The sequence below is a fragment of the Candoia aspera genome, chromosome 8 (genome assembly GCF_035149785.1).
Source record: "Candoia aspera isolate rCanAsp1 chromosome 8, rCanAsp1.hap2, whole genome shotgun sequence".
NCBI lineage: Eukaryota > Metazoa > Chordata > Lepidosauria > Squamata > Boidae > Candoia > Candoia aspera.
This window is the reverse complement of record NC_086160.1, coordinates 76596902-76623034: the sequence shown is the minus strand read 5'-3', so window position 1 is coordinate 76623034 and position 26133 is coordinate 76596902. Positions and strand designations below refer to the sequence as shown.

The window sequence follows — 26133 nt, the reverse complement described above, 5'->3', positions numbered from 1 at the left end:
AATTTGAACCTGGCTTGGAGGCTGGCATAGCGCTTCTCAACCTTGGCAACTTTAAGACCAGCATGGCTGGCTGGGGAATTCTGGGAGTTGAAGTCCACCCATCTTAAAGTTGCCAAGGTTGAGAAAGGCTGCTGTAAGCTCTCCCCACCCCCATAGAGGCATCTGCGGCCCTTGATGGGATGCCAAGGAGCCCCCTTCCCCAAGCCCACAAATCCTCTCCAACAGGGTTCCCTCCGCGGCTGCCCTCCGGATGGGAGCTACCCTCCCGCCTATCATCCCCAGCCGGGCACCACCGAAGGCGCCCGGCGGGGGAAGGGGCCGCTCTCCGCTGCGCACCGGCTCTCCGGGATGCCGGTCGGCTCTGCTCCCTTGCAAGCCGGCTTTTCACGGGGCAGCAACAACGCCGCGAGGAAGCGCCGAGGGGTACCGCGCACCTCAGCACCCCGCTGCAAAATTAAAGTCACGTGCTCCCGGCCCTCTCCCACCCCCCTTTCTCCTCCTCCTCCTCCTCCTTCTCCTTCTCGCGCGTTTCTCCTCCTCCGCCGCCGCCGGGCGACCATTGGCTGGCGCTGCGCCGCTTGGCTCTGTTATTTTTCGAATAGCGACGCAGGGCCGGCCGCCCGGAGGAGGGGAGGGAAGGGAAGCCGCAGGCTGCGTGGCGAAGTGGGGAGGAGCCGTGCCCGCTCAAACGCCTCTCCCGCGCCCGGCCCGGCCCGGCGAAGCCTCGTTGCGCGCGAGCCGGCTGCGGAAGGGAGGCTCCGGAGCGCGGCCCGCTGCACGCCCGCAGCTGCCCGGCCGGCCGGCCGGCCACGCGTCCCGACGCCCGGAAAGCCGCCGCCGCCGCCGCCGCCTGGCCGGGCGCCCCAGATGGAGCCGGAGGCGGCCGGGCCCCCCGCGCGCTCCCCGGAGCCTCGCCGCGAAGCCCGCAAGCCGCGGAGGCTGCCGGCGCCGCCCCCCTGCGGCCGCCCCGCCGACCGGAGCCGGCCGCCCTGCCTGGCTGGGGCCGCGATGTCTCCGGTCACCCACCTCGCCCTCGACATGGACAAGCTGGCCGGGCTGGGCAGGTACGGCGCCCGGGACGCGGGGGGCTGCGCGCAGGAGCCGGCCGGGAGCGAGCTGGGCCGCCCCTCCCGGGCCGACGTGCGCCCCGGCAGCCGCGGACGCCCCGCTTGGCCGGCCCGGCCCGGGGGCCGGCGCCTCTGCCTGCCTGCCTGCTCTGCCCGCGGGGGGGCCGGGGCCGCGTGGGCCGAGGGCGAGCCAAGGCGCCCCCCCGCGGCGGCAGGAGTGTCGGCGCGGGGGGCTGTGGGGCGCGGGGGGGCGAGGCGGGCGGCAGGCCCTGCCGGGGGCGCCTGCCCCGGGCAGAGGTGCGGCTCGCGGGAGGGCTGGCGGCCCTCCAGATGTGCTCGGCCGGGCGCCGTCGCCCGGGCTGGCGCCGGCAGCCGTTCGGCCGGCGGGGAGGGCCGTCGCGGCTCCCGTTGCCGTTTGGAAGTGACTTTCGGTGAGGAGGGGCGCGGGAGGCTCGAGGAGCCCCCGTCGGCCGAGGGTTGCAGCCCCTCCGTCAGGTGCGCGCGGGGGGAGAGGCGCTGCGCCGGGAGAGCCGCCGCCAAGGTCACGGGCGCCTTTCCCGCCACGCCGGGGCCCCAGGGAGGCCGAGGAGGCCCCGCCCCCCCGCACCTTTCCAGCAGGAGGACTCCAAGTTGGAGAAGCGGGGGTGGGGGCCGGGGGCCAGCCTTCTCCTTTTCCCCTAACCGGACTTGAAATTTCAGGGAGACCTGGGAACGCGGTAGCACCTGGGCTGCTGCTTCCCGCGGTGGGAAGGACCCCGCAGCCCCCGACGGGTCGGGCTGTCCCTTGGAAATGAGCCCCCCCAGATGAGCTGAACGCCGGGGGTCTTCGTCAGGCCGCCTCTGGTCAGGAATGAACTGTCTGGGCGGGCCAGGGCCCGTGGGGAGGGGCCTCGACCCCCCTATCCTGGAGCAGACAGGCAGTTCCCTCATTCGGCAGAGAACAGGGGTCTTCTTGGCTTGGTCTGCAGCCAGACCCCTCTCCTCCCTTGCCCCTTGCATCGGGGTGGAGGCCTCTGTGCGCAAGAGCCAGCAGCAAAAGAGCAACCCTGGCAAAAGAGCGACCTGGGGGTGTGATGGGAGTCGTGCAGGGATACTGGTTGGACCAGGGCGGAATCCAGGGGATGAGTCCGCTTCCTTCCAGGTTCCGCCTGCAAGCGGGCTTTCGTCCATTTCAAAGTTTGGCTCCTGGTTCCAGCCTCTTCCTCTGCGTGAGGCCTGTTGGGGGGGCTGCCCCCCCAATTCTTTTTCTGCACGGTAAGATTCCTGTGCAGGGGGAGAGTGGGAGGGGGGGATTTGTTGAATATCTTGGTTTGGATGGCCTGCAGCAGGCTTTTGAATTTCCTACCTGTCAGCAAATGCAGATTTTTCCTTTTCCCAGCTACAGGCATGTTTGCAGGGAGAGGGGGGTTTCCGATGAAAGGCTAGAAATTGCACACGGGTCACAGTGTTGGGGATGTGCATGCACTGAAGGTGGGGGACCCAAAGGGACTTGCCTTAACCCTCCCTCTTTTTCTGCAACTGTTAGGCTAGTCCGCTTTTTAAAGTGAGTTTTAACCCTGACCCTCCTTTCTTGTGTGCCTGTCTTGGCAGGGCCTCCTTTTGCCTCCTGGAATTTTTCCAGTTTCTGCAGAAGCGCTCCCAGAAGCAGCTGCTGCGACTGTAGTTTTCTGCAAAGAAAATGAAAATGAGCAGGAAGGTGCTTGGCCTGCATGATCAACAGAGTGCTGCTCCCTGGGATGGAGGGGGGAGGCCTTTTTTCTTCCTGAAAGAGGAGCCAAGGGTTTGCGTGCTGATTCCTACAGCCCCAGCCCCCCCATCAGAAGTGCTGTTGCATCCGCTCTGGAAGGCCCATCTCTGCGGATCGGAGGGCTCCAAGGACGGGTGGGAAAAATCTCACAAGACCCTCCCTGTCCCTTGGCATGTGGGATGAACCCAGCCAACCATGGTGGATTCAAACAGCTGGGGTTAAACGCACCGTGCCTTGGTGCAAGGTCTGGACCTGGTCTCTTTCTCCCCTGAGCCCCCAAACCCGGCTTCCTGGCCTTGGGTGGAACCCAGTGCAGAGCGGAAACCGCTCATGGGCAGGCTTTGATCTGAGATGATGGGCAGTTAAGCTGGCCAGGCCAGCCTCCTTATCTTGTTCTCCAACCCACCTTGCTGCTGGTTAATCATTCACCCGCTTGGTGGTTACATCTGGTTACAACCCCCAAGCGCGCCCTTTCTGAAGAGGCAACAACTGAGAAAGCTGGGTTGCTGCAGCTCACAAAGGCCTCCCCTTTTAAATACAATTGTCTGTGGGAAACGGTGCCACCAGGCTCCTTTGCCTTTTGGCCGGACTGACCCAGCTCTCTTTTGCTTTGAGAAGGGAACCCAGGCAAGGGGCGGGTGAGGCGCTACTTAAGCTCTTCTCAAGACCTGGCATCAAAGAAAGTCAAGAGCTTGGTGCACAAGGCACATTTATCCGAAGTTACAGGAAAGTGATGCCCATCAGGAGCACTTTCCTTGCCATTTACAAGGGAACCAGGTGCACAGAGAGGCTGGATGAATTTTAGGAGAAACCAGAGTGGCTTTTGCTGAGAGGCTTGAATCTGGATTTCTGCACCTGGAGGGGGGAGGCTTCAGAGCTTTGAGGCTACTTCCAACTCAGAGTCTACCAGGAAACAGAATAATGCCTCAGAGGCATTGTTTCCTGTGCTTGTTTTTAAAGAAGAAAGGTCAGAGAAAGCAGGGTGGGGGGAAGCATTGATAAACTTTGTAAGGTGTGTGGAGTTGTGAACTGTGAAGTCCCCGGTGCAGACAGTCTCAGCTGTCAAGTTTTTGGGTGAATTGGGTCTAGTTCTGCAGTGCAGGCTGGGTTCCCATGTGGTGAAGCTGCATTGGTGCGTTTACACTTTGCAGTAAGTCATGAAGCTGCGATGGCTGGGTGGATGATTGGTTCAAGATGCTAGCCAAAGATTTGGGGGAGGATCAGAAGATACTGCATTGCACTGCTTTGCATTATATATTAGCAATATGTATGATTCTGTACGGTCTGTGTTTAACTCTTTAAAAATTAAATAGAATTTTGCGGGTGGCTAAGGAGCTTATTGCGTTTATAGTTACTGTATTATTATTAGAGCCTCGTGTGGCGCAGAGTGGTAGGTGGCAGTATTGCAACCAAAACCCTCCCCACGACCCGAGTTCGATCCCAGCGGAAGCCGGACTCTTGGGTGGCCGGCTCAGGTCGACTCACCCCTCCATCCTTCCAAGGTTGGTAAAATGAGCACCCGGCTTGCCGGGGAAGGTGACGACTGGGGAAGGCAATGGCAAGCCACCCCGCCATAGTCTGCCAAGAAAAACGTCACGAAAGCAACGTCCCTCCAAAGGGTCAGACAGGACTCGGTGCTTGCCTTTCACCTTCACCAAGTAGTTTATTCTCTTTTTCCATTCCCCTTCAGTTGTTCTCCCCCCACCCCCATTTTTGATGTTGTTGTTGTTTCCGTGATGTTGTCCATCTAGTTTTTGGTATCCAGCTTTTGTGATAATAATTGGGATGAAATGAAATGCAGGTATTTCGGTTGCAGTTGTTAGCCCTTCCATGGTTGCTAATTATTTGTACTAAAGAAATGATGATGATGATGATGATGGAAAAAGGAAAAGAGATGGGAGAAGAACTAAGAAAAGTCAACAGCGTATATCCTGAGTTTCATGAAGGGAAGATGTGGGAACAAACCAAAGGAAAGAAAGGAAATCGGGCACAGTTAGCACGTTGGTGGGGGCCTTATTTTTCTTCCTCTTTGTGTTGCAGTGATTGGGACACCCCCAAGAGGAAAAAAAAGCTCCACATGGACTTCAAAAAGGAGTGGTCCTCACAAGATTCAGTGTCTTCAGAGTCTGCAGATTCAGGTGAGGGATGGGTGGGAATAGATTCGAACTCTGGGTCCCCCCCCCCATGGGTCTTCTGTATCTCAGCTGACTGTATCTGGGCATTAAAAATGGAGTTGATCCCAGTCCCCGAATGCGTGGGACAGGCCTGTTGTGAGCTCAGGAACAGCTTCGTGCGAGACCAGGATGGCCTGTTCTGTGCTCCTGTGGTGCAGGAAAGTGGGCCAAGCAGACTGCCCCCTCCCAGGTCCTTCTCTTCATGTGTGACTTTTCTCCAGAAGAGCAGTGGGCAGAAATCAAGTCAGGCTGGGGGGCGGCCTCTAGGTGGGGTTTGGCCCCTGAAGCGTTCTGTGGAGAGCTATTTGGGAGCCAACTTCTACATGACCCATTTCTGTGGAAGATGGAGCAACTCCTCCTTCCTAGGAGGGGGGTCCACATCCTGCAGAATGGGCACATTCTCCCCTAACGTGTACTCTCAGTAAAAGCTCTCATCTTCTGGTTTCCTGTTCTTGGTGAGGATTCCAAGCGTTTGCTCCGGGGTCAGAGCGAGGGGCTCTACCTTAAGGCTTGACCAAATGGGAAGAACATCTCCCAATAGCTCCCATTTACGTTCTGTCCTTGGCACAGACTGTGGCGTCCCGTCATTTTGCGGGCACGGGGCTGTTCGGGCTACATGCTTGTGCTGTAGGTCTCACGCAGCCTGCTTTTCATCAGGTGAGGTGGAAGCTACGGAGATGCTATGGAGGTGGGCATGGGAGTGGGGCAGGAAAGAGCAGAGGGGGGATCCCTACGTTTTCCCCTGTGGTACCTCCTCTCCTTGGGCTGAGAATGATTGAGAGGGGGATCCCTAATTCACCTGACCCTCCTATTCTTAGAGAAAGCAGGGATCTTTCCAACTCAAGAGCTTTTCCTGAGAGGTGAAATAGGGTGGGCACATTATTGCATGCAGTAAGAAATTACAAGCGCAGCACCTTTTTTTACTAGCAAATTCCCTCTGATTGCCGGCCACCACAGACTGATGCGGCTTGCCTCGTACAATGTCTAAAATTTGTGTGTGGTGTTACAACCCTGGCTGAACCGTGGGCTGCTCCACACTGCTTGATTGCTCCCCCCCATCTCCTCCCACGGAGGATGCGGTTAAAGGAAACCAAGGGCTGTTTAGCATTAAACAGGATGCTGCCTTGGTCCTCTCAGAAGAAAGTAAAGCCAGAGTTCCTGATTTCCACCTGGCAGTATTGAAACATGGATGGGTTTTTCTCTGTTCGTTAAGCTGCTTCCAGTCTTTGAAGGGACTAGTCAGGTGTTTCTCCACCTTGGCAACTTTACGACGTGTGGATTTCAACTCCCAGAATTCCCCAGCCTGTGAAGTCCACATGTCGTAAAGTTGCCAAGGTGGAGAAACTCCGGACTAGACTAATTTACTTTCAGTTATTATGAAGCATTTCCATTGTGTGCAAACATGACCGTCACCTTGGTTCACACCAAGTGTGAGCCTGGCTGCTTTGACATGGCCATCCTCATTTTGGGTGCCTGCCAGATGAGTGGATTTCCAACTCACAAGAATTCTCAGCAGGGGCCATGCTGGCTAGGGAATTCTGGGAATTGGGCCACGAATCTGGAGCGTGGCTTAGGTGGACATGCAAAGACAGCCAGCAACTGCTCTTCTCCTGAATCTGGGAGGATAATAGATGGGGGGGTCCCTGCGTAGGGCTATTGCCCTGCCCTTCTCCGTATAATCGCTGTATAATCACTAGAGCATCTTTTGCTGTTCACGCAGGTGTTGGCCCAGATTCCCCCGTGGAGCCAGATGTGGAGATGTTAGATGACGATCTGTAAGTTAGCACGCTCTTCTGCCTAAACATGGGGGTTCTGGGTGGCTGTGCCCGCCATGAACATGTTTTACCTTCCCTATAAACTTGAGGGTGTTTGGGGACATAGGACCCAGCCGAGGAATTTCTGAATATCCATGGAGGAGCGTGCACGGTGTTGTCTTTTGTGTCCAGCTGCCCAAATTCTGTAGTCCACTTCAAGCGGCAGAGCCCACCTGCCCTCGGCTGATCTCCAAAATGCTCAGTAGGGTTGAAGCTAGTTAAGATTTGGGTGGGAGATCACCAGAGCTGCGGCCTAGATTGGGAAATTCAACACAAAACCGTAGGAAGAGGCCGTTGCAGACTCTGCGTTGCTGCGTAGCACAGACATATCCATGCAGACACAGATGTCAAGTTCAGCTCCAGGGAATCTTTCCTTTTTTTAAATCTGAATTCTGCACCCATACAAGGGTGACCTGTGTAAATCTGCTTCATGCTCCTTTTGCTGCTCTTAGAAGAAGGACCCAAAAGAGGTCTTGGGTCTCTGGGAATCTTTGTTCATTGCTCTTTAGAAACTTAAGTTTTGCAGCCATTAGCCTCCGGCTTCATGAAGTTGAACATTTTTTCCCCCTTTCTCCCTTTTAACCTGGGGTTCTAAGGGGAGCAAATTCCTTTGCCGCTAACTGCATTCTTGGCCTTTTTTTACTCCTGCAGAATGTCACCTGATACAGATCTGGCTGTTATTATCAGCTCTAAACTAGTTTTAAATCTGTAAACAATCAGTTCCTTTCAGAGGATTAAATCCAAAAGGGCTTGGATCTGCTGGTGGAGCGAAGAAGGGGAAAAAATAAAGCTAAATGGAATGGGGAGCTGCTCTGAGGCTTGTTGGGAGATTTTCACTGGGGTTTATGGCCTGCCCCGGCTTTCTTTTGCCCTCGGAGGTGCCGCCTTAATCCATTTACTGCCTGTGGCTTAACGCTGGTTTGTTGTCGGCAGATGTGGGATTTTGGTGCTTAAGTCTAGGGCCTTTATTTGCACTTCCAGGAAGTTTCAGTAATCAGAGACCTTTGCGAGGCAGTTGAACTGCATGGCCTGCAGAAAGCGTTTGGACCGTGTTTTGAGCATGGAGGCCTAGCACAGAGTTTCCATCTGGTGGAGGAAACGGACTGGTGTGCGCGTGCTCCGTTGCTTTGCTTAAGAAGGTTTCCAGCTGCAGCCGACAGAAATTCCAGTTTCTGCAAGTGTCGGTCTTGCTGGTGGGAGCACCCCGGCAATTAGTCGCTTTATTGTTTGTGGGTCTGCTGTGGGGTCGGTAGTTCGTCTGTTTATTTAATTTGTCACTGCCCATCTCCTTCCCCCAGAGGGACTCTGGACGGTTTACAACAAAAGTAGCCAATTAAAACAACAAATACAAAAACAATACAATATATAAAAATGTAAACAGCATTAGCAACTATAAAAATAGCAGCAGAAATGAAGTCCAGGTTGCAATATTGGGGCCAGAACCCAGCAAGGGATAAAGGCATTGCTAAAGGGTTACAGCTGGGCAGGGAGAATTCCTCCTGCTTTTTCTTCTTTTTCCTATCAGTCCCCTTAAAGCTGATGAAAGAAAGTTTCCAAAGATAAGGGAGTTTCAGAGCAATCATTGCAAGGGGTGGCTGAGAAGGGGAGAGGTGTGCGGATTCCTTCCTTGCACCGTCTCCCTCCCTCCCTCTCTCGGCTTCCCACCCTTCTGTTACAGCCCAGGAGAAGACCTTGGAGGCAGTGTTTCTCAACCGTGGCAACTTTAAGACATGTGGACTTCAACTCCCAGAATTTCCCAGCCAGCATGGGGAAGTCCACATGTCTTAAAGTTGAGAAACACTGCTATAGGAGAACCCCTTCCCCTGGGCACTCTCAGGAGGGTGCTCCTGCCTCTTCAAGAATCAGTGGGAAAACAATCCATTTCCTCTGGAGACATTCAGGGAGGTCCTCATCCAGTTTCTTGGCCCAGCTCTTCTGTGGAGAAGGCCTAAACTCCCTTGGCGGCCTGCTCCAGTTTTAATCCTTGGGATGGGTGGTGATCAGAGCACAGGAGGGCAGCTGTGTTGGGCGGAAGGGGAGCTGCAATCCCACGCCTGGTGGGCTGGCACTGTCATGCTCACTGTTTCAGCGTGCACTGTACATCATAACGTTTCACATGCCATGGTGCTGACGCGAGTTGCTGTTGGGAGGGAGCTGGTGGGGGACTTTGTGCCAAGCTCTGTATCTAGGTTCATGTTAATGGAATGTGTTTGGGTTATGTGCTCGGCTCAAGGACTTTTCCACCGCACCGTCAGGAGCCGTTGGGAGCACCTGGGATTGTGAGCCTGGGAAGAGTCCACGGGGGGAGGGATCTCGTTTGTACCGAGGGTTTTTAGTTTGCATTTGGCGCGCTTTTCCCATTCTCAGCTTTCTTTGTACTTGCATACTATTCTTAAATAAATCAGATTTTATGAAGCTCTTGCTTGTGAGTCTGAGAGGGTTTTAGGATAGGCAACCATTACAGGCACGTGGTTTGGGAAAACAGGTTTCTTTCAGGCCACGTGGAGCAAGACATGAGTCAGACCGAAGCAAAGAATGTTCTCCTTTGGGCAGGAGACGGCAAGGTGCGTTGGGTGTGCCCGGTCACGTTGGGTTATTAGTCCAAATCAAATCAATCTTTATTACAGTCATAGACCAGCTTGGGGTTTAGTCGTCAAAAAATAGCCTGCTGTGTTCTGATGGGGCCCCTCTCTCTCTCTCTCTTTCTCACACACACGCACCACTGTCCCGGAAGCCACAACTACGTGGAAAGCTTCCTGCCTGTTTCAAGTTGACAGATGTTGTTGTGATCTCTTGGTTTTCTGTTAGCAATTTCATCTTTTTTACCTGAAAGACGCCCTACAGTCTGTGCCAGAAGTATTCACCAGCTGGGCAAGGACACGACCACTCAGGCCTTCTCTTGCATGCTTCAACGGCGCGTTGTTCCAGTTTCTAGCATGAGTACTGGGGATCTGCCCCGTGCACTGTGTCTTCCTTCTCCACCTGAATTTCTGGCCTTCATCTTGCCTTCCGAATTTCAGTAGAGGCTTTCTGGAGTGTTTTGAGACAGATGCTCCAACGCCCTACTTTTCTTGAAACCACAACTGGCATGCACGAATGCGTCATGGCTTATACTGGCTGTAAAAATTCTGCCAAAATTCAGGAAACAAGATACAGGAATGGGGAGGAAGAAATCGATGAAAAATAGATGGAAACTTGACTGCTGAAAATCTGGAGAGAGGGGAGGCAGGCCACAGTCCTGTCCTTGGAGGGAAAAAAGAGAGCTAAACATGCTGACAGCAAAACATCATCCTCTGAAATCGGTGATCGTTAGCGGGTGCTAGCTAGAATATTCAACGGTGCTTTGGGGAAGCTGCATTTTTTTAAAAAAATGGGTGACCCACCCTTCAAATCTGGCAGGGATCGCTCCAGGAAAATAGCATTTTGTGTAGTAAAATGCGTGCTCTTTCACTCGGCTTTGAGGGTCTTGCGGGAGCAGGCTTTATTTTGGTCCTTCCCCCATCCTGGCTGGGGAATTCTGGGAGTTGAAGTCCACACAGCTTGAAGTTGCCACGGTGGAGAAACACTGCCCCATGGGTTGTTCAGTAAATTGTACCCCCTTCGCAGAGTTTAGGCTGAGTTCTTTTGCATCTGCCCTGCAGTTTTATGGACCGCTCCCCCAATTGCATAGCTGGTAGATACGTAGCAAGGCCATATGGTTGGTGAGGGGGAAGCCCTTCCCTCCCTCCCTCCCTCCCTCCCTCCTTTCTTCCTCCCACATTGGCCTCTGAGAAATTGGGTGGCTTTTTTGGAGGGGTGCAGTAAATGTTTGCCAATTGAGTCCCATGTGACTCCCTTCCTAATTAAGGGGGTGCATGCATTTAGGGCTCTACCTATTCCTGTGCGTCTTCCCATAGATTTGGGGGTGGGGGGGACCTTCTGAGGAAGCTGCAGTTAGAGGTGGGATCTGGAGTCCAGCAGACTTTGAAGCCAATTCTCAACCTTTTCCTCTGCACAGGGAGGTGTGCCGCTTCCCCTGTGGCAGACTGGCACGTGCTACCCTCCCCGGCAGTTGCACACCGGCTGGACTCATGCCCTTCCGTTTTCCCAAGGGAGATTGCTAAGACGTAGTGGAAAAGTTGAACTGGGCTCTGTGGGCACGCCTGCCTTCCTTCATCAAGCCTAGGTGGGTCAAATCGGGTATCCTTCTGCCCCCCCCGCCTGGCAAGTAAGTCTCAGGTCTGCCCGCTCCTGCCTGGCCAGGGAATGCTGTGGTCCAGGGCATCCAGCGGGCAGTGGCTGCTGTGGAGGAGCCACCCTGAAGGGGCGCATGTGGAGGGTTGTGTAAGCTGTGGTGTCTCACGCCCCCCTTCTTGTTATGGGGAGGATGGCCTGGCAGCCTGGCTGTGGGGCTTGAATCTGACAGATGGTGCCGGCGTGGCCTCCCTTTCCATACCCTAATCTGCATGCAGGTGGGTGGCTACAAACTGCAACGGTTTTGGGGGGGGCGGGGGGTCAGTCCCAGGCCTGGAGAAGCCCCCTTTGATCTCCTTCCTTTGTTGTCTGCCTGTCTTTTGAATTCACCACTCCTAGCAGGCTGGGCCTAGCCAAGCATGCTGGGGGGCAGAATCCCCCTCCCCACTTTCCGGGCAGGGGAGCAAGAGATGGGCGGCCATTCTGCAGGCTCTGAATACCATCCAGCAATGGAAAAGAAAAGGAGGCCTGTTAATGGGGGGGGGGGCATAAGGAGGCCCAGCCTGGGAGAGCTTGAAGCTCCCTCCTTCAAGGGGGGGGGGGAGGAAGACCCTCTGCTGCGGGAGAAGCAGGGGTTGAGACAGGCCACTGCGTTTTAACAGAAGGGGATGTTTGTTCTCGGCGGAAAGTCCTCCGTTCCATCCCCGAGAAGCTGGTGTCGGTGTCGACCTGGGCTCCTGGAGGCCTTCTAGACCTGCCCCCCAGGAGGCAAGGAACGCAGCAAGGAGCAGAAAGGGGCTCTCTCGAGCATGGGACCTGTAGTCAGCCCTGCTTCTGCAAGAAGGGGGAACAGTGGCTTAGTTTGGGAAGCAAGATGGGGCGGGCGGGGGAAAGGATGCAGGAGGAGAATGGCTTTACCTGCGGGCCTGATGTGGGGTGGGGTTAGGGTTAGCCCTTGTTTTGGCGATGATACCGCTCTGGAGGGGAGGGGGGACTCAGGGTTTAACTGTCCTGGAATTGGGGATGCGTTAGCAGCGATGCCAGTATATTCTAAGCTCTCTCTTTCTATCTGGGGAATTCCAGGTGGCGTCTTCCCCTTCAGGAAAGCTTGGAGTTAAGAGTTAGCTGGGGAGGAGGCATGGCGGCCTTGTGCTTGCTTGCCCGGCATGTGCCAGGCAGGAGTTGAATGCAGGTGCTTGTTCTATAGCAGCTCAGTTACGTCGCTCTGCCTCTGTGGGCGCCTGAGATGGGAATTGGGAATGGAAGCCGTGGGTCAGCGTGTTTCCCTTGCTGTGTGAGCCTGGCATCTGTGGGCTACTGATGCAGCCGTCACCCAAGCCCAGCCTTTCATTTGGCATCCCTGTAACTAATCCTGGAATTACCCGGTTTTCACACTGGGCTGTATGTGTGCGCCAAGGAGCTTGGAGATTGGTGGAATGCGTTGCGTGGCATTGTGGCTTCCTGACACCTTCCTGAACAACAGGGAGATCTTCTAATTCCCCCTTTCTTACTTTACACGAAAGGAGAGCTTGCCTTCCATTGCTGGGACCTTCAACAAGGCCCCATTAATGGCCCTTTCATGGCCACTTGATATATCGGTGCTTCTGACTTTGCTAAGAAAGCCTCTGTCTGTTTCCAGGGATTTCTCCCAAAAGCATTTTTCTTTTTAATTAGAGCAAGCAGGATTATGAAGGTGAAATCCAGGGGAAAGGTGCGTATTCCTCAGTAAAGCACCCCCCCCCCGCCGCTGTTTGTAGTTTTTGGGTCCGTAGAAAAAGTTGTGAGGTTTCCATGCTGTTTTCCAAGCGTGGCAAAGATGCAGGGGAGCAAAGGGCCTTAGAAAACTGGAGGGGTACTTCCCTTTGCAGGGAGGTTCCGAGGAGGTTCTGCTGCAAAGCTTTTGCGCCTTGGTGATTTTTCTGATTCTGTGCAAGTAGCATAGAAAGACATGCACAGCCTTTTGTGCTGTGTGTCAAGTCCTGCAGGTGCTGATAATGATCTCCAGATGCCGGAGGCCCTTCCAAGGGAGTTCACATCAAGGCTTGGGGTGGCAGGGAAACTTCTTGCAAGGAGTTTCAAGCCGACACTTTGGAGGGGCTGGGGGTCAAAGGGGAGCCATTTGTAGAGACAGCACAGTCACATGGTGCAGATCTGCCTGGATCACACTATTTTGGGATGAAGGTGGCTGGGAACAGGCCGTAAGTTTTCCCTGGAAATAATTTCTTCTGCAGGGAGAGAGGATGACAGGTTGGGAACGAACCACTATTTTTTTTTCCCAGCTGAATGTTTAGGGTTGAGGTGGGTCTCGTGCATGACACAAACCATTCAAAATTCATATTTGGTGCCCGTAGTCCGCAGCCTGCATCGGTGCAAACTGTCAGACTCTTTGCTAGCTGCCTAAAACCGAAAGTGATTCTTTCCAAGCATGAGTCCTGATGACTCTCTTTAGCAAGATTTTTGAGAAGGAAGGGGTGGGCTGATGAGAATCCCAGCAGCTGAACTGTCTCCGGTTTAAAGCCAGCATGTGCAAGAGGCAGAGATGGTCAAGAAACCAACGGTCTCCCAAATCTTGATCCATCTGGGAAGCGACCAACACAGTCCTCATAGAACGATTCCTGGGGGTCCGTCTTAGCTTGCAACCCAGCCTCTTGGTCAGAAACCCTAACTGTTGTCTGTTTCCCTCCCTCAGCAGGGAGTCGCTTCCCCTCCGGAGAATCAAGTCCTTACCGGTAAATGCTCTTTCTGCTCTCTTGCCTTGGTCGAGTCCTGTGGATGGGGACCCTTGGGTGGGTTTTGCCGAAGAAACAGGACCCATCTAGCCAGGACTGGGCAGCCATTTAGTGGCATCGATCTCTGGGTTAGTCCAGTGGGACCTGGAGGGCCGGGCCACAGCATGAGGGTCGGGGTCGGTCTTTATCCCACAGGCATGAGGGTTGGGGCAGGGCACACCATGTGCACGATGGTGTCATCGTGCCTGTGACATTGTCGTGATGCCTGCTAGATCTCTACGTCCCTGGGAATCTGGTGGAGGCGCTGGGTAGTGGGTTCTGTGAAGGGAAACCGGGTGCTGAATTGTCAAAGGCTGTGCTACCGAAACTTGGCAGCAGAGTCAGAGGGAGTTTGGGGGGGTGGAAAGGGGGTCCCCAGCTTGCCCGCTCTGATCAAGGCCTTTAGCAGCATGCCTGTCTCAGCTGGAGGCTCCTCCGTCACCCACAAAGATGGGGAGCTTGCTGTGGCCCCGGTTTTACTTGCGGCAAGAGATTTTGCACCACAGAGAGCTGACGGTGCAAATTTTCCTGCGTGGACAAGCTAGTCCCCGACCAACGCTTTGCCTAGAAGTGTTTCGTGCACCTCCTGAAGATTGCGCTGTTCAGACTGCAAAGGAAAAGAGGCCGGGGCAAAATTTCAGGGGTCCGAGGGCTTTCGTGAGCTGGGCCTCCCCTTCACCCCTTTGCAAGGTTGCGTCCTGGAGCAGAACAGCCACAGCTACAGCAGCAACCAACCCCTCTTCCTCTCTCACTGCCTGATCTCTCCCCAGGTGAGGCTTCTGGGGGCCAGCCCTATCCTCAGGAACATTTCACACTGCAAGCAGTGCAACGGTCCTGGCCAGAAGAGTTTGGCTCCCCAAGGCGACATGGAAAATGTAGGTGTGGGGGAAGGCCATGGGCCTGACCCCCTCCCCTCCCCTTCCCTCCCTCCCCCAGGACTTTTCCTGGCTTCCTAAAATTGCAGCGTGCTTTGCCTTCCGTCTGTCCAACAGGAAGGGGTCATTTTTAAGAAGCCCTCCCGACCGACAAGCAGACTGTCTTCCTCTGGGGGGCAGGGGGAGAGGGGGCCCTTTGCCCAGAGGCCAAATTCTGCCCCACAGCTGATGGTAAGTGTGGACTCTCTGAAGCGTGTTTACGAGTGCAGGCATGGATGCTTGTGAGCGTGCGAAGACTCACGCACGGGCCATTTCATTGTCACTTATTCATCCCCCGTTTATAGTCCGTTTTGTCAATAAGGCTCCGGAAGGCTTAGCGTAAAACCCCACCAGCTACAGCTCAGTCGTGAAAAATTAAATTGGTGCTGTTAAAATGAAGGGTAACTGTTGTTAAAGATGAGAATGGAAAAAACAGCCAACAAAATCATGTTTAAGCCCCAAAGTGACAGAGAAAATGTAGGGTATTTCTCAGCAAGGGAGTGGGGAGGGGGGGCTCCTTTTTTTGTGAATGGAGCTGTTTGAGATCCTCAGAACTGAACTGTGGAGCTGCAGGAACCTGGGGGTATTTTCCCCCACTCCCTCATTCAAAGTGCTTTGGACGGGATGCAAGAAATGTGTATTCCGAAGATTGAATTTGAGCCTTTTTGGGAAAATCAGCCAAGACTCTTTTCTTTCCTATTCTAGATTGGCTTCTTTGACAAAGGCCCTTGCTAGCAAAACATTCATAGCCAAAATGTCTACAAGGATTTTGTTGTTAAAATGGCCCAGGCGTTCTCCCTTGGGAGAGGCCTTGTCTGTCTTCAGTACCTTAAAAATCTCTTTCCTGGGAGGACACCATCTGTCCTCTCGCTGTCTACATGGGCCCAACCATCCCTTTGATGCTCCCCAGCCCCCTCCCCTCCAGCTTCTCAACCGATTGACAGCCCCTTTGGAAAATGAGAGACGAACAAAAGCTGCATCACAATTTTTTTTTTTAATCCATTCAGTCGTGTCTGAATCTTGGGAGACGGCCTGGACAAGTCCCACAGTTTTCTTGGCAAGGTTTTTCAGAAGTGGTTTGCCATTGCCTGCTTCCCAGGACTGTGAGAGAGTGGCTGGCCCGAGGTCACCCAGCTGGCTTCGTGCCCAAGGAAGGACTAGAACTCCCGGTCTCCCGGTTGCTAGCTTGGTGCCTTAACCATGACCCATCACAATATGAAATTCTATTCCAGCCCTGATCAGAATCCCATGTGTTATTTTTTTTCCCACTGAAAACAGTGTTTGCCCCTCCCTAATCGTTAGATTAGGCATGCAATTTTGTTTATTTATTGACTTGCTTTATATAGCCACCCTGCTTGGCACACGACTCAGGGTGGTGCACATTATTTATTTATTTATATTTATTTATCAGATTTGTCACTGCCCATCTCCTCCCACTGGAGGGACTCTGGGTGGTTTGCAACAGAATACTCAGTAAAAGAATAAATATATAAAATGCATTATAAAGTTACATATTGTTAATAATATAAATAAAAGTAAAGTCCAGATGGCTGTATCTCATTCAGTTATGGAGGATAATAATTTATTTAACCGAGGTAATAAAACAAAATATAAAAACACAATTCAAAAAGTGTGCCAGCAGAGAAATGCCGGAAGGAAAGCTAAGTCAGCAGGTCATCCAATTCCCAGAGCCCAATTCTTGGGAAAAGATGTGGAAGGCAGGCAGGCAGGCAGGCAGGCAGGCAGGCAGACCGGCAGACCCAATTCCAGAGGGGGTGCAGCAACTTCCTGGGCCCCACCAGATCACATTGCGGGTGCGATTGGACCCAAAAGATGGCAGCCCTTTTAGATCTACCAGAGAGGGAATAGATTGGCTGGGGGGGGGGCAGGAGGGGCTATTCTTCAGGCACCACCTTCCTCGTATGGCCCTTGCAGATGGTTTGGCTGCAGCTCTCAGCCACGTCACCTCAACTCAGCAGCCACTGGGAGACAGTGGACACCTGGTTGGGAGGGCCCAGCGCAGTCATTCTTAGGAGGACTTGACTGCCTGGGAAAAGGCCATCCAAAGGTCCGTGGGGCTGCGCTTACGGATCCTCGCTCTTCAGTGCTGCAGCCCTCAGAAGGAGAACGTGAATCCCGAGGCTGAGAGTCCAATCTACCTGCGCCGTTCATCTTTAACGTCCTTCATGAACGATGAAGATGATGATGGCTTTCTGGAAATCCTAGACGAAGAGGAGCTGAAGGTAAATGCTACGTGGCTTGTTTCTTGGCCTTGGTTGGAGGCTGCCTTTCCCCAACTGGGTGCCCTCTTCATGTGTGGGAGTTCTGGCTCCCAGAATCCCCTTGCTTGCTGAGGTGTTTCTGGGAGTGAAGTCCATACCGCTGAAAGGTGTCCAGGTGGGCAGAGAGGTTCCTGGCCAATAGTTCCGGTGACTGGCTGGCCTCAGGTGGAGCCACATCCAGGTCCCATGAGGGGAGGAGGCACTGCAAAGCCCACGGTGGCTTGAGCTCTGCAGAAAAAGCCCTGCTAATCTGAAGTGGTACGTGGGAATGACCTTGGAGACGTGGCGGGGAGATGCTGCCTAGGGAGTGGTCAGATAAAAGCCGGAGGAGTCCACAGCTGCATAACGGGCACAGAAAGAAACTTAGAAAGGGCCCTCCCTTTAACGTATTAGGCTGTAAAAAGAGATTTGGACTTTCAGACTTGCAAGGTCCTGTTAAGGTAGCCTTACAATAAAGTAGGATTAGCTCACGTCCCCGTGTTTCTGTCTGATCTGTCTGGGAGGCTGACCTAATCAAAGAGCCTCCCTCACAAGAGCTGGGCCAGGGCTGTGACCCAAGTTCATTTAACTCCCCAATTTGCAAACTGCAGCTTCTCTCAGCCTGGGAATTCTGGGAGCTGGAGCTCTCTCCCCATTTTGGGGTGACATCTCCTCAACTCCCTGCCAGGATCCCTTCCTCCTGCTGCTTTTGCTTGGTTCTGGTTGATCATAAGGATCTCCACGCAGGAGGGCGGTTCTTGGTACTTTGAACTTGCTGGTAGCCGTCGTTGGAAAGGATGGCCTGGGATTGCTTATCGTCCTGCCAGTTGCAGCCAGGCTTTCAATGCCCCCTTCAGGAGATGGTGTGGGAATTAAGAGAAGGGGTCCCCCTCTGCTGTTCACTGGGGGGGGGGCAGGTTTCTGCCATGCCAGCCACGGTGTCCTTTACCTGCCAGCGTGACGCTTCACCCTTCCCTCTTCCAGGGTGATGCTGATGTCCCTTCGGGCATGGAGAACCTGCTGACGGCTCCACTTGTGAGGAAAGAGAGTGAACCCAGCCTGGTGCGTAGAGCCCTTTGCTATCCTTGAAGGAGGGTGCGGGGAATGACAGTTTTCGGATGCAAGTTTTAACACACCCTGCAACATCGTGTGTGTGTGTGTGATGCATTCCTTGTGGCCCTGCTTGCATTCGGGGTCTCTGCCCTGCTTCTCACCCGGGAGAGAAGGGAAGCCGGAAACTGGAAGCCAGAGTTTCTCTCCTGGGAAGACAAGTCTGCCCTGGACCTCCTGAACTCTCCTGTCGCTCTTGGGTTTGGCTGGGGGGTCCTGAAGGTGTGAAGGTGGCGAACCAAGGCCTCAGAGTCTCCCTGGCCAACGTGATGCTTTCTTCAGCAAACTCTTGATGTAACAGGCCACGTGGGAGGAAGGCTGCCCGTTGCCTCCAACAATCCGTTAAATCCAAATTAATGCAATTAATTGCAGAGCAACGTTCCCCGGATTGGTCAGACTGAGCGAGGAGGAGGAAGGGATTCTCATGATGCTGCAAAAGAGCATCCGGTCCTGGTTCTCCCCATTCAAGCCAGACCTCGCACTCTTTGGCCACCTTGACTTGCTCATGGCCAGTAGCCAACTGTTATGTCTTGATGCCCCTCGAGGAGAAAGGGGGCCATGCAGAACTCTGGGCTTCTGGAACCCTTCCCTCCAGTGGGTGGGATTACAGCCCCAGATGCACCGGTAGCGCTGAGTCCGAGGATTTTAGGAGCTGTAGCCCCAGGCGGGGGATTCAAGACAGTGTGTGCCACTGCATGACCAGCCCCTCCCCCCTGTTACGTGTGATTGCATGGAGGAGGTGGGGCTTTGATCCTTTGGCTGCGGCCACCATCTTGACTTTTTTGACCCCTCCCTGGCAGACGTTTTTGCCTGGGCATCATGCTTGAGAAGGTTGGCCTCAGGCCACGCAGATCAATGAGGGCAGATGGGCACGCACCCCATTGCTGGTGTCGCCACCATCTGGGAGTGGTAGGAGCTACTTTGCAGAGAAGCTGGGATGAGGCTGTGCTTCCTTCCCTGCTGCTGGGACCCTTCTTTCTGCCTCACCTCTCCTTCCCCTGACTTTGCACAGACGATGGCGGGGAGCGCCAGGTACCAGCGCCTCTTCCGGTCGCCGTCCATGCCCAGCAGCGCCATCCGGCCCATCATGAAACGGTTGGACCGGGCCCATGAGAAGGATGCCCCTGTGAAGACCAAGCGGCGGAAGAGCCTGAACGGCAGTGCCATTGTGGAGAAGGAGGAGGAAGCGGTAAGGGGCCGGGGGGCAGACCCCTGGATCTGAGCCCCACCACCATGGCTGCCTTGGGATGCCCAGCAGTGGCACAGGGGCCCCCTTTCCTAGATTTTTTTGGGGGGGCAAAATCGGCCTGTTTGCAGCTGTGTGTTTGGGGGGGGGGATTCTAAGAGGCTGTCATAACCTTCAGTGCTCCAATTCCTTCCCCAGGAGGATCTTGCTAAAGATCTCCAAACCCTTTGCAGCTAGACTTAAAAGCTGATTGATTTGAGTGATTTAAATAATTTCTAGGCCCCACCCCGGCCTCTCTCAACTGATGGGCTCCTTTCACTGGTCAGCCTACGGGTAGTCCTCCACTTAACAACCATTTGTTTACCAGCAGTCCGAAGTTACGACGGCCTCAGAATGGGTGTTTTACGGCCTGTAAAGCACTTCTGAGCATCGCAAAAGGTCACTGCCCCCGCAGTCACACGATCGCATTTCGGGCGCTTGGCAACCGGCTCGCATTTATGACTGGTGGCAGCGTCCTGCGACATTTTTTGCCATTTTCCGGCAAACGCTCATTGGGGAAGCTGGATTCACTTAACAACCGCAGTGATTCGCTTAATGACCGCTGTAAAATGGGCTCGGTCATGTGGTGACACAACTTATGGTGGAAATTCCAGTCCCAATTGAGACTAAGTCAAGGAGGACCTGCACTTCCAGGCAGGGGATGATGCAGGACACTTTTCTGTCTTCCAACGTGGCACGTGAAGATTTTGCTGGGTGGGAGCTCATCAAAACCCATCTCCCACTCCTCTGATGCCCTTTGACCCTTTCCTCCCAGAAGCCTCGGCTGGTCCGGTCCCGTTCCTGCTGTCCCAGCGAGATTGCAAACATCCTGGACAACGACCAGCGGGAGCTAATCGGCGACTTCTCAAAGGTACTGGCTGGGAAGAGAAGAAAGCCACCCCGGCTTTTGCTCCCTGGCGCCAGTTAAGGATCGGGGGCGAGGGGGCAGTTGCTCACAGGAGGAGTGGCAGCTGATGGCCACTCCTGCTTTCCTCCTTGCAGGCGTACGTCCTCCAGACCGTGGAAGGGAAGCACCAAGACCTCAAGTACATTTCTTCAGAAATAGTAAGGAAACACCACCAACATCTGTCACTCCAGAGTACGGCATGTTTCTCGGTGCGCAGGAAACGTCCCTCCCCCAGTCGTGCACCCTTTGGTTTTGCATCCGCACCTCTTGCGGTCAGGAACGCCCCTGTCCTTAGGCAGGTGGCCCAGGAGATGAGCAAGTGGCCAGGAGCAACGCTGCCTCTGTGTGTGTGTGTGTCTGTGTGTGTGTGTGTGTGTAATTAAAGTTGGTGCATCTGTGCAAAAAAGCCTAGGGAGAGCATTTTACCAGGTCTCCAGTCCCCCTCCACAATCTGAGGCTGGCATTACTTCAGAACAGTGCAGTCACAGATTAACTGCTTTGCTCATCCCTTACCCATTTGTGGGTGTCGGGAAAAGTTTTTCCCAAGGACACTCCAGTGAGGGCTAGATAGAATTCATTTACAGTGATGTTTGGACCCTCCTCTGCAAAAGGCACTTCAAAACAACGGAAATGCACATCTTGCGCCCGTTCAGTAGAGCTGCCTGGGGTCATTGAGGATCCAAGTGGGATCGCAGCTGTTGCCAGAGCAGGTGGAAACAAGCAGATTCTGTACGCTTCCTGTACACGTACAGGTAGTCCTCACTTAACGACTACAATAGGGACTGGAAAATTGATTGTTAAGTGGTACAGTTGTTAAGTGAGTCACCACATGACTGGACCTATTTTATGACCATTTTTAAGACAATCATTAAGCGAATCCAGCTTCCCCAATGAACATTTTTTGCCAGAAACCAGCAAAAAAAGGTCACAAATCAAGATCACGTGACCGCAAGATGCGCAACTGGTTATAAATTGGAGCTGGCTGCCAAGTGCCAAATTGCAATCATGTGATCGCAGGGGTAGTGCAACGGTTTGAGACGGTTGTAAATGCAAGTACGGGTTGTAAAGTACTTTTTCTGAGGCCGTCATAACTTCCATAACTTTGGACCATCGTTAAATGAACAGTCGTTAAGCGAGGACTACCTGTATTCATTTATATATTTGTGGATAAACTGAGAATGTTAGGTCCCAAAATACAGTCAGAAAATTGGATTCGGCTTATCTGTGGATGGGCTTATCTGTGAGTATAATACGGTAATACTTTTATAAAGTACCCAAATATTTGTTTATTTTCTTTATTTTCTTTATCTAATTTATCCCCGCCCATCTCCTCCCATCGGAGGCCTCTGGGCGGTTTACAACAAGTGATTAAAACCATCAGAATAATAAAATACAATAAAAATACTATAAATAGAAATAAAGGCAAAACTGAAATACTTTGGCCACATCATGAGAAGACAGGACACCCTGGAGAAGATGCTGATGCTGGGGAGAGTGGAGGGCAAAAGGAAGAGGGTCCAACCAAGGGCAAGGTGGACGGATGATATTCTAGAGGTGACGGACTCGTCCCTGGGGGAGCTGGGGGTGTTGACGACCAACAGGAAGCTCTGGCGTGGGCTGGTCCGTGAAGTCACGAAGAGTCGGAAGCGACTGAACGAATAAACAACAACAGAAATATAAAGAATAAAAATTCAAGCGATGAAAGATCTAAAACAGTCCAAGTGTGGGAGGAGTGGTCTATAGCAACCATCCCCATGTAGCTCTATCCCCCTCTATATATCCTGCACGTACTTCTGGATAAGCCCATCCACGGATAAGCTGCCCCTCGAATTTTTCACCAAAATACCATGAAAAAAGCGAGAAGGTAAGTGGCAGCATTGGTGCGATGATGTCTTGCCCATGCTCAGAGTAGCTGTCTGGGATCAGCGAGGACTGAAACGGGGTCCCCGTCGTTAGGTCCTGGCACTCTGGCTGGGAATGAAGAAAAGGAATGGTCTCCACTCCCCCCCAGGTGTCTTCTCGTGGAAGCTGGTGGTCTGGTGTGGCAGTCAGGGCTGAAGACGAGCATGCGGAGCCTGCCCTGGCCCTGGCCTCCAGGATGGACCTGACCTTCTCCACCAGGTTGTGCTTTGCCAGACAGATCTGTGGAGATGGGGGCTTCTTTTTAACCCTGCCTTTGCCCACAGATGGTGGCGGTGCTGAACGGCCAGTTCAACAACCTCATTGAAAACTGTGTGATCGTGGACTGTCGATACCCGTATGAATACGAAGGCGGGCACATCAAGGTTGGTTTTCCACCTGCAGCTTCTTAAGGGAAATTGGCAGGCTGGCATGAATGAGGCGGGTGGGTAGATTGTAACTTGGGTGGGCTAGCACCTGGCCCATTGACTGGCACAACCCCTTCCCTAATCTGGGGTTCTCAAGACACACCGGACTTCAGTACCTCTCATTCCCAGCCAGCTTGGGTTGGGGCAGGTAAGATGGCTGCCAGCTAAGCTTAGCAGAATGGAATAAGTTGTTGCACTTGTTCCAAGGGGGTCTCGCTGACCCCCTTTATGTCTGAAGCTATGCTGGGAAGAAGGAATGGCCTTAAGGAGCAGGAGGAAGAGCTGCTATCAAGACAAGGGTCAGATAAGAGAAACCTGAGTCCGGTCTGGAACTGTAACCCGAGGAAGCGCCTCAGACGAGACCCTCCCTACTTCTCAGGAAGATAAAGGGAGGGAGGGGGGAAGCGCATTCAGACTTGCAAGAGTCTGTTACCATAAACTTACAATAAAAGTAGTATTGGCCTGTGTAATTTTGGTTTCCTAGCCTGGTCTACCTTGAAGGGCTGACAGAAACTGACAGAAGATGGTTGCTACACTTAGGCTGAACTGCAGCCCTTTTTGGCTGGGGGGAAGTAAACAAGCCAGAATCTCTTAGCTGAGCTCTGCTGTTGATTTTGAGCTTTAAACTGAACTTTTTGAAATTGTCCTGGTTTGAATGGACAGAACAATAAACCTGCAACACTGGTGTGCAAATACGCCCTCCTGAATCCCATTTGTGATACTGTTCAGCCCTAATTCTTCCCTTGCCTTTATCTCTTGTCACTTAAAAAGTGCTGTGAAAAGTGCTTCTCAGAATGAATGTCAGGGAGTGCAAAGTAGCCTGAGAGCAACATGTTTTGAGCGGGAAGGGGCCTTTTTGATGTTCCAGGTTTGGAACAAAACTCTGTTCCGAGCATTTGTGACAAGAACGCGTGCAAAATAGGAAACGTGTTTTGTTTTGACCTACGAACCAACTCTGCGGTTAGAGTATTCTGGTCATAAAAAATAATCTCAAGCTGGGAAGCACCAATTTTGCATGGACTGTTCCGATGTTTATTCTGAGAGATTTTCTCTTCTCTTCTCTTTTCTCTGAGGTCAGAACAGCAGCAAGAACAAAACTCCAGCTGTTTCAAGTTTTGTTCCAATGGCACTTTGTGCATTTGACCATCCTGATGGAATCTTTCTTGGCTTGAAACCGATTGGGTGCTCATGCCAAGCACAAGGGAGTTTTCTTCTTCCGAGAATATCTGAGGAGGCGGGGAACCGTCTTTCTGGCCAGTCCCGTCCGCCAGCAGATGGGTTCAGCTGGCCCCATTGCCATCTTGGCTTGAGCTTGAGATGCCACCTTGACCCACCCCTGTTCCTTTTCTTGGGCTTGTTGAAAAGCGGTTCCTGAGTTCCCCTGCTTCTCTTGAACGTTCTCCGTCAGGATGGCAGACTTAATGTCAGAGGGTGTCAGTGAGAGATTTTAAGGCTGAGGATAGCTTTGTTTATGCCCACGGCTCTCCCAAACAGCTGCCTGATTCTGTGACAGAAGTTGGGGAGCAGCTTTCAAAACGACAAACCCTTTTGTTCTGCTTTGTTTCCAGGGAGCTGTGAACCTTCCCCTGGAGAAGGACGTGGAGGAGTTCCTTCTCACAAAGCCCATTGTGCCCTGTGATTCTGCCAAGCGGGTGATAGTGGTCTTCCACTGTGAGTTCTCGTCGGAAAGAGGGCCCCGGATGTAAGTCTTCCCTTCTGGTCGCCGACTCTCCCTTTAGCGCTCCACTTGCTCCTTGGTGTTCACTGCCCAGCTGGCAACACTAAAGCTCAAAGGCTTGCAAGCCTTTGGAAAGAACAGCTGCTGCCAGGGGTATTTGCGGGGCACGGGCGGCCGCAACGGTGCGATGGAAGCTCTGTCTCCACACATTAAGAAGTGGAGCTTCTATCGCACCGGCGTGGCCACCATCTTGACTTCTTTGACTGTATTCTGCAGACACCCTGCTGCTGCTGTAAAACAGAGGATGAGGCTGGAGAGCCAGATGGGGTGGGACTCCTCTTGGGCGTGCGTTGTGTCGATTCATCCTTATCTTTTGTTCCCAAAGGTGCCGTTTTGTTCGGGAAAAAGACAGAGCTTGCAATGCGTACCCCTTTCTCCACTATCCAGAGCTGTATGTTTTGAAAGGGGGCTATAAGGAATTTTTCCCCCAGTATCAGGTGAGCTTCCTGCAAGGGGCACTTCTGCTCTGTGCATTAGTGCATCTGTCTTTGTTTTCACCTGCAGTTTGCCCCCATGGCAGCTTTAAAAGGGGACGTGAAGAACTATGAGAAGGGAGAGGTTGACCTGATAAGCCAAATGGGGCCTCCGTGGTCGCAGGCAGAATGCCTTCCAGCATCAGACGTTTCTCTGCGGCTTTTATCCCATTCCAGCTTTATCTGGACACGGTTACGGACCGAGCCAGCCTTCCTAAACCAGTTGCCATCCAGATGTGCTGGAATGGGGGATGTCCGCAAGAGATGCAAGTGACATCATAGGCGCCGTTGTTGCGCCAATGAGGTCGTGGCTCATGTGATGTTGTCATGGGTTCTTATAGAGGCTTGTGTCTGGGAACCGACCTCCACCGTTGGCTGGGGATTATGGAAGATGGAGAACACACATTTTGTGGGTCCCAGTGGGGGATACTGATAGATTTTAAGCCACAGCAGAATGCAGACTTTGAATGCTCCAGAACTGAACTGGGTGGGCGCAAGTGGCTTTGTCAGCCACTGATTGTGTCGAATGTTCTGAGCTGTGCCCTGGTCTGGTCTGCCCTGCGGGGCTGACATTTTTTAACGGTTTAGAGCTTATTTTGGGTTCCTGGGGTGTCCTGTAACCTGATGTTTTGGCCTCCTCCTCCCCCAGAATCACTGTGAGCCGCAGAACTACCGTCCAATGCACCACAAGGACTTTAAGGAAGACTTGCGCACCTTTCGCCTGAAGAGCCGCACGTGGGCCGGGGAGAAGAGCAAGCGAGAGCTCTACAATCGTCTCCAGAGCTGCTGAGAGGCGGAAGAGGCGTGGCGGGGGGTAGTTTGGGCTGGGAGGGGGGTAGGAAGATGTGATGGGGCAGCTGCGGCATGTGTCAAGGGCAGAGCATTTCCTGCCCTGCGCCGAGCCAGGACAGACGTCTGCAGTGCTAAGAAAAACAGATCCCTCCCCTACTCTGTACTGTTCCCTTCTGGCACCCTTTGGATGTTGGCGGAAGGTCAAAGAGCAGGATCCGGCCCCTTATCTTACAACAGTGTCGTCCTGCTCCTGCTCACCAGAAGCCAACAGAGCGCTGTGAACCGCAGTCTGCGGTTTGGGTCATGGCGATGCTGAGCAGGACCCATTCCTGATTCCGAGAGACACCTTTCAGCCGAGAACGCCTCCTTGTGGCTTTGCTGCAGGCTCGCATCCACCCAGGCCTCCCCCGTGCAGGAAACGCCTCCCCCTCCTTGCTGAAAGGCAGAACAAAGGGGGTGGCTGTGGGGAATGTCTTTCCATGCAACACAAAGTCTGTTATTGATACGGTGCAGCTGCCTAGGCGCCGCATCGCGGTCCTGAGCAGATGTGAGCATGCCTCGTTGTGTTCCTTCCCATCTCCCTCAGCAGTGAGCGAGAGACGACGAAGCAACTTGGGAGCTTGCTTGCAGTGTTTACAATGTG

At 53.4% G+C, this 26133-nt stretch overlaps 1 protein-coding gene across 1 annotated transcript; it reads left to right on the top strand.

The window, feature by feature from the left end:
- The first annotated feature begins 892 nt into the window (after positions 1-892).
- CDC25B (cell division cycle 25B) lies at positions 893-25540 on the top strand. Its single transcript, XM_063310100.1, has 15 exons — positions 893-1064; positions 4855-4952; positions 6709-6767; positions 13672-13704; positions 14514-14618; positions 14736-14849; positions 16763-16900; positions 17903-17980; positions 19041-19217; positions 20029-20124; positions 20256-20318; positions 22347-22445; positions 24056-24189; positions 24551-24662; positions 25348-25540. Exons 5-15 carry the CDS (start codon positions 14610-14612, stop codon positions 25486-25488), a joined length of 1161 nt encoding a protein of 386 aa, XP_063166170.1. The 5' UTR covers positions 893-1064; positions 4855-4952; positions 6709-6767; positions 13672-13704; positions 14514-14609; the 3' UTR covers positions 25489-25540.
- Positions 25541-26133: the final 593 nt, after the last annotated feature.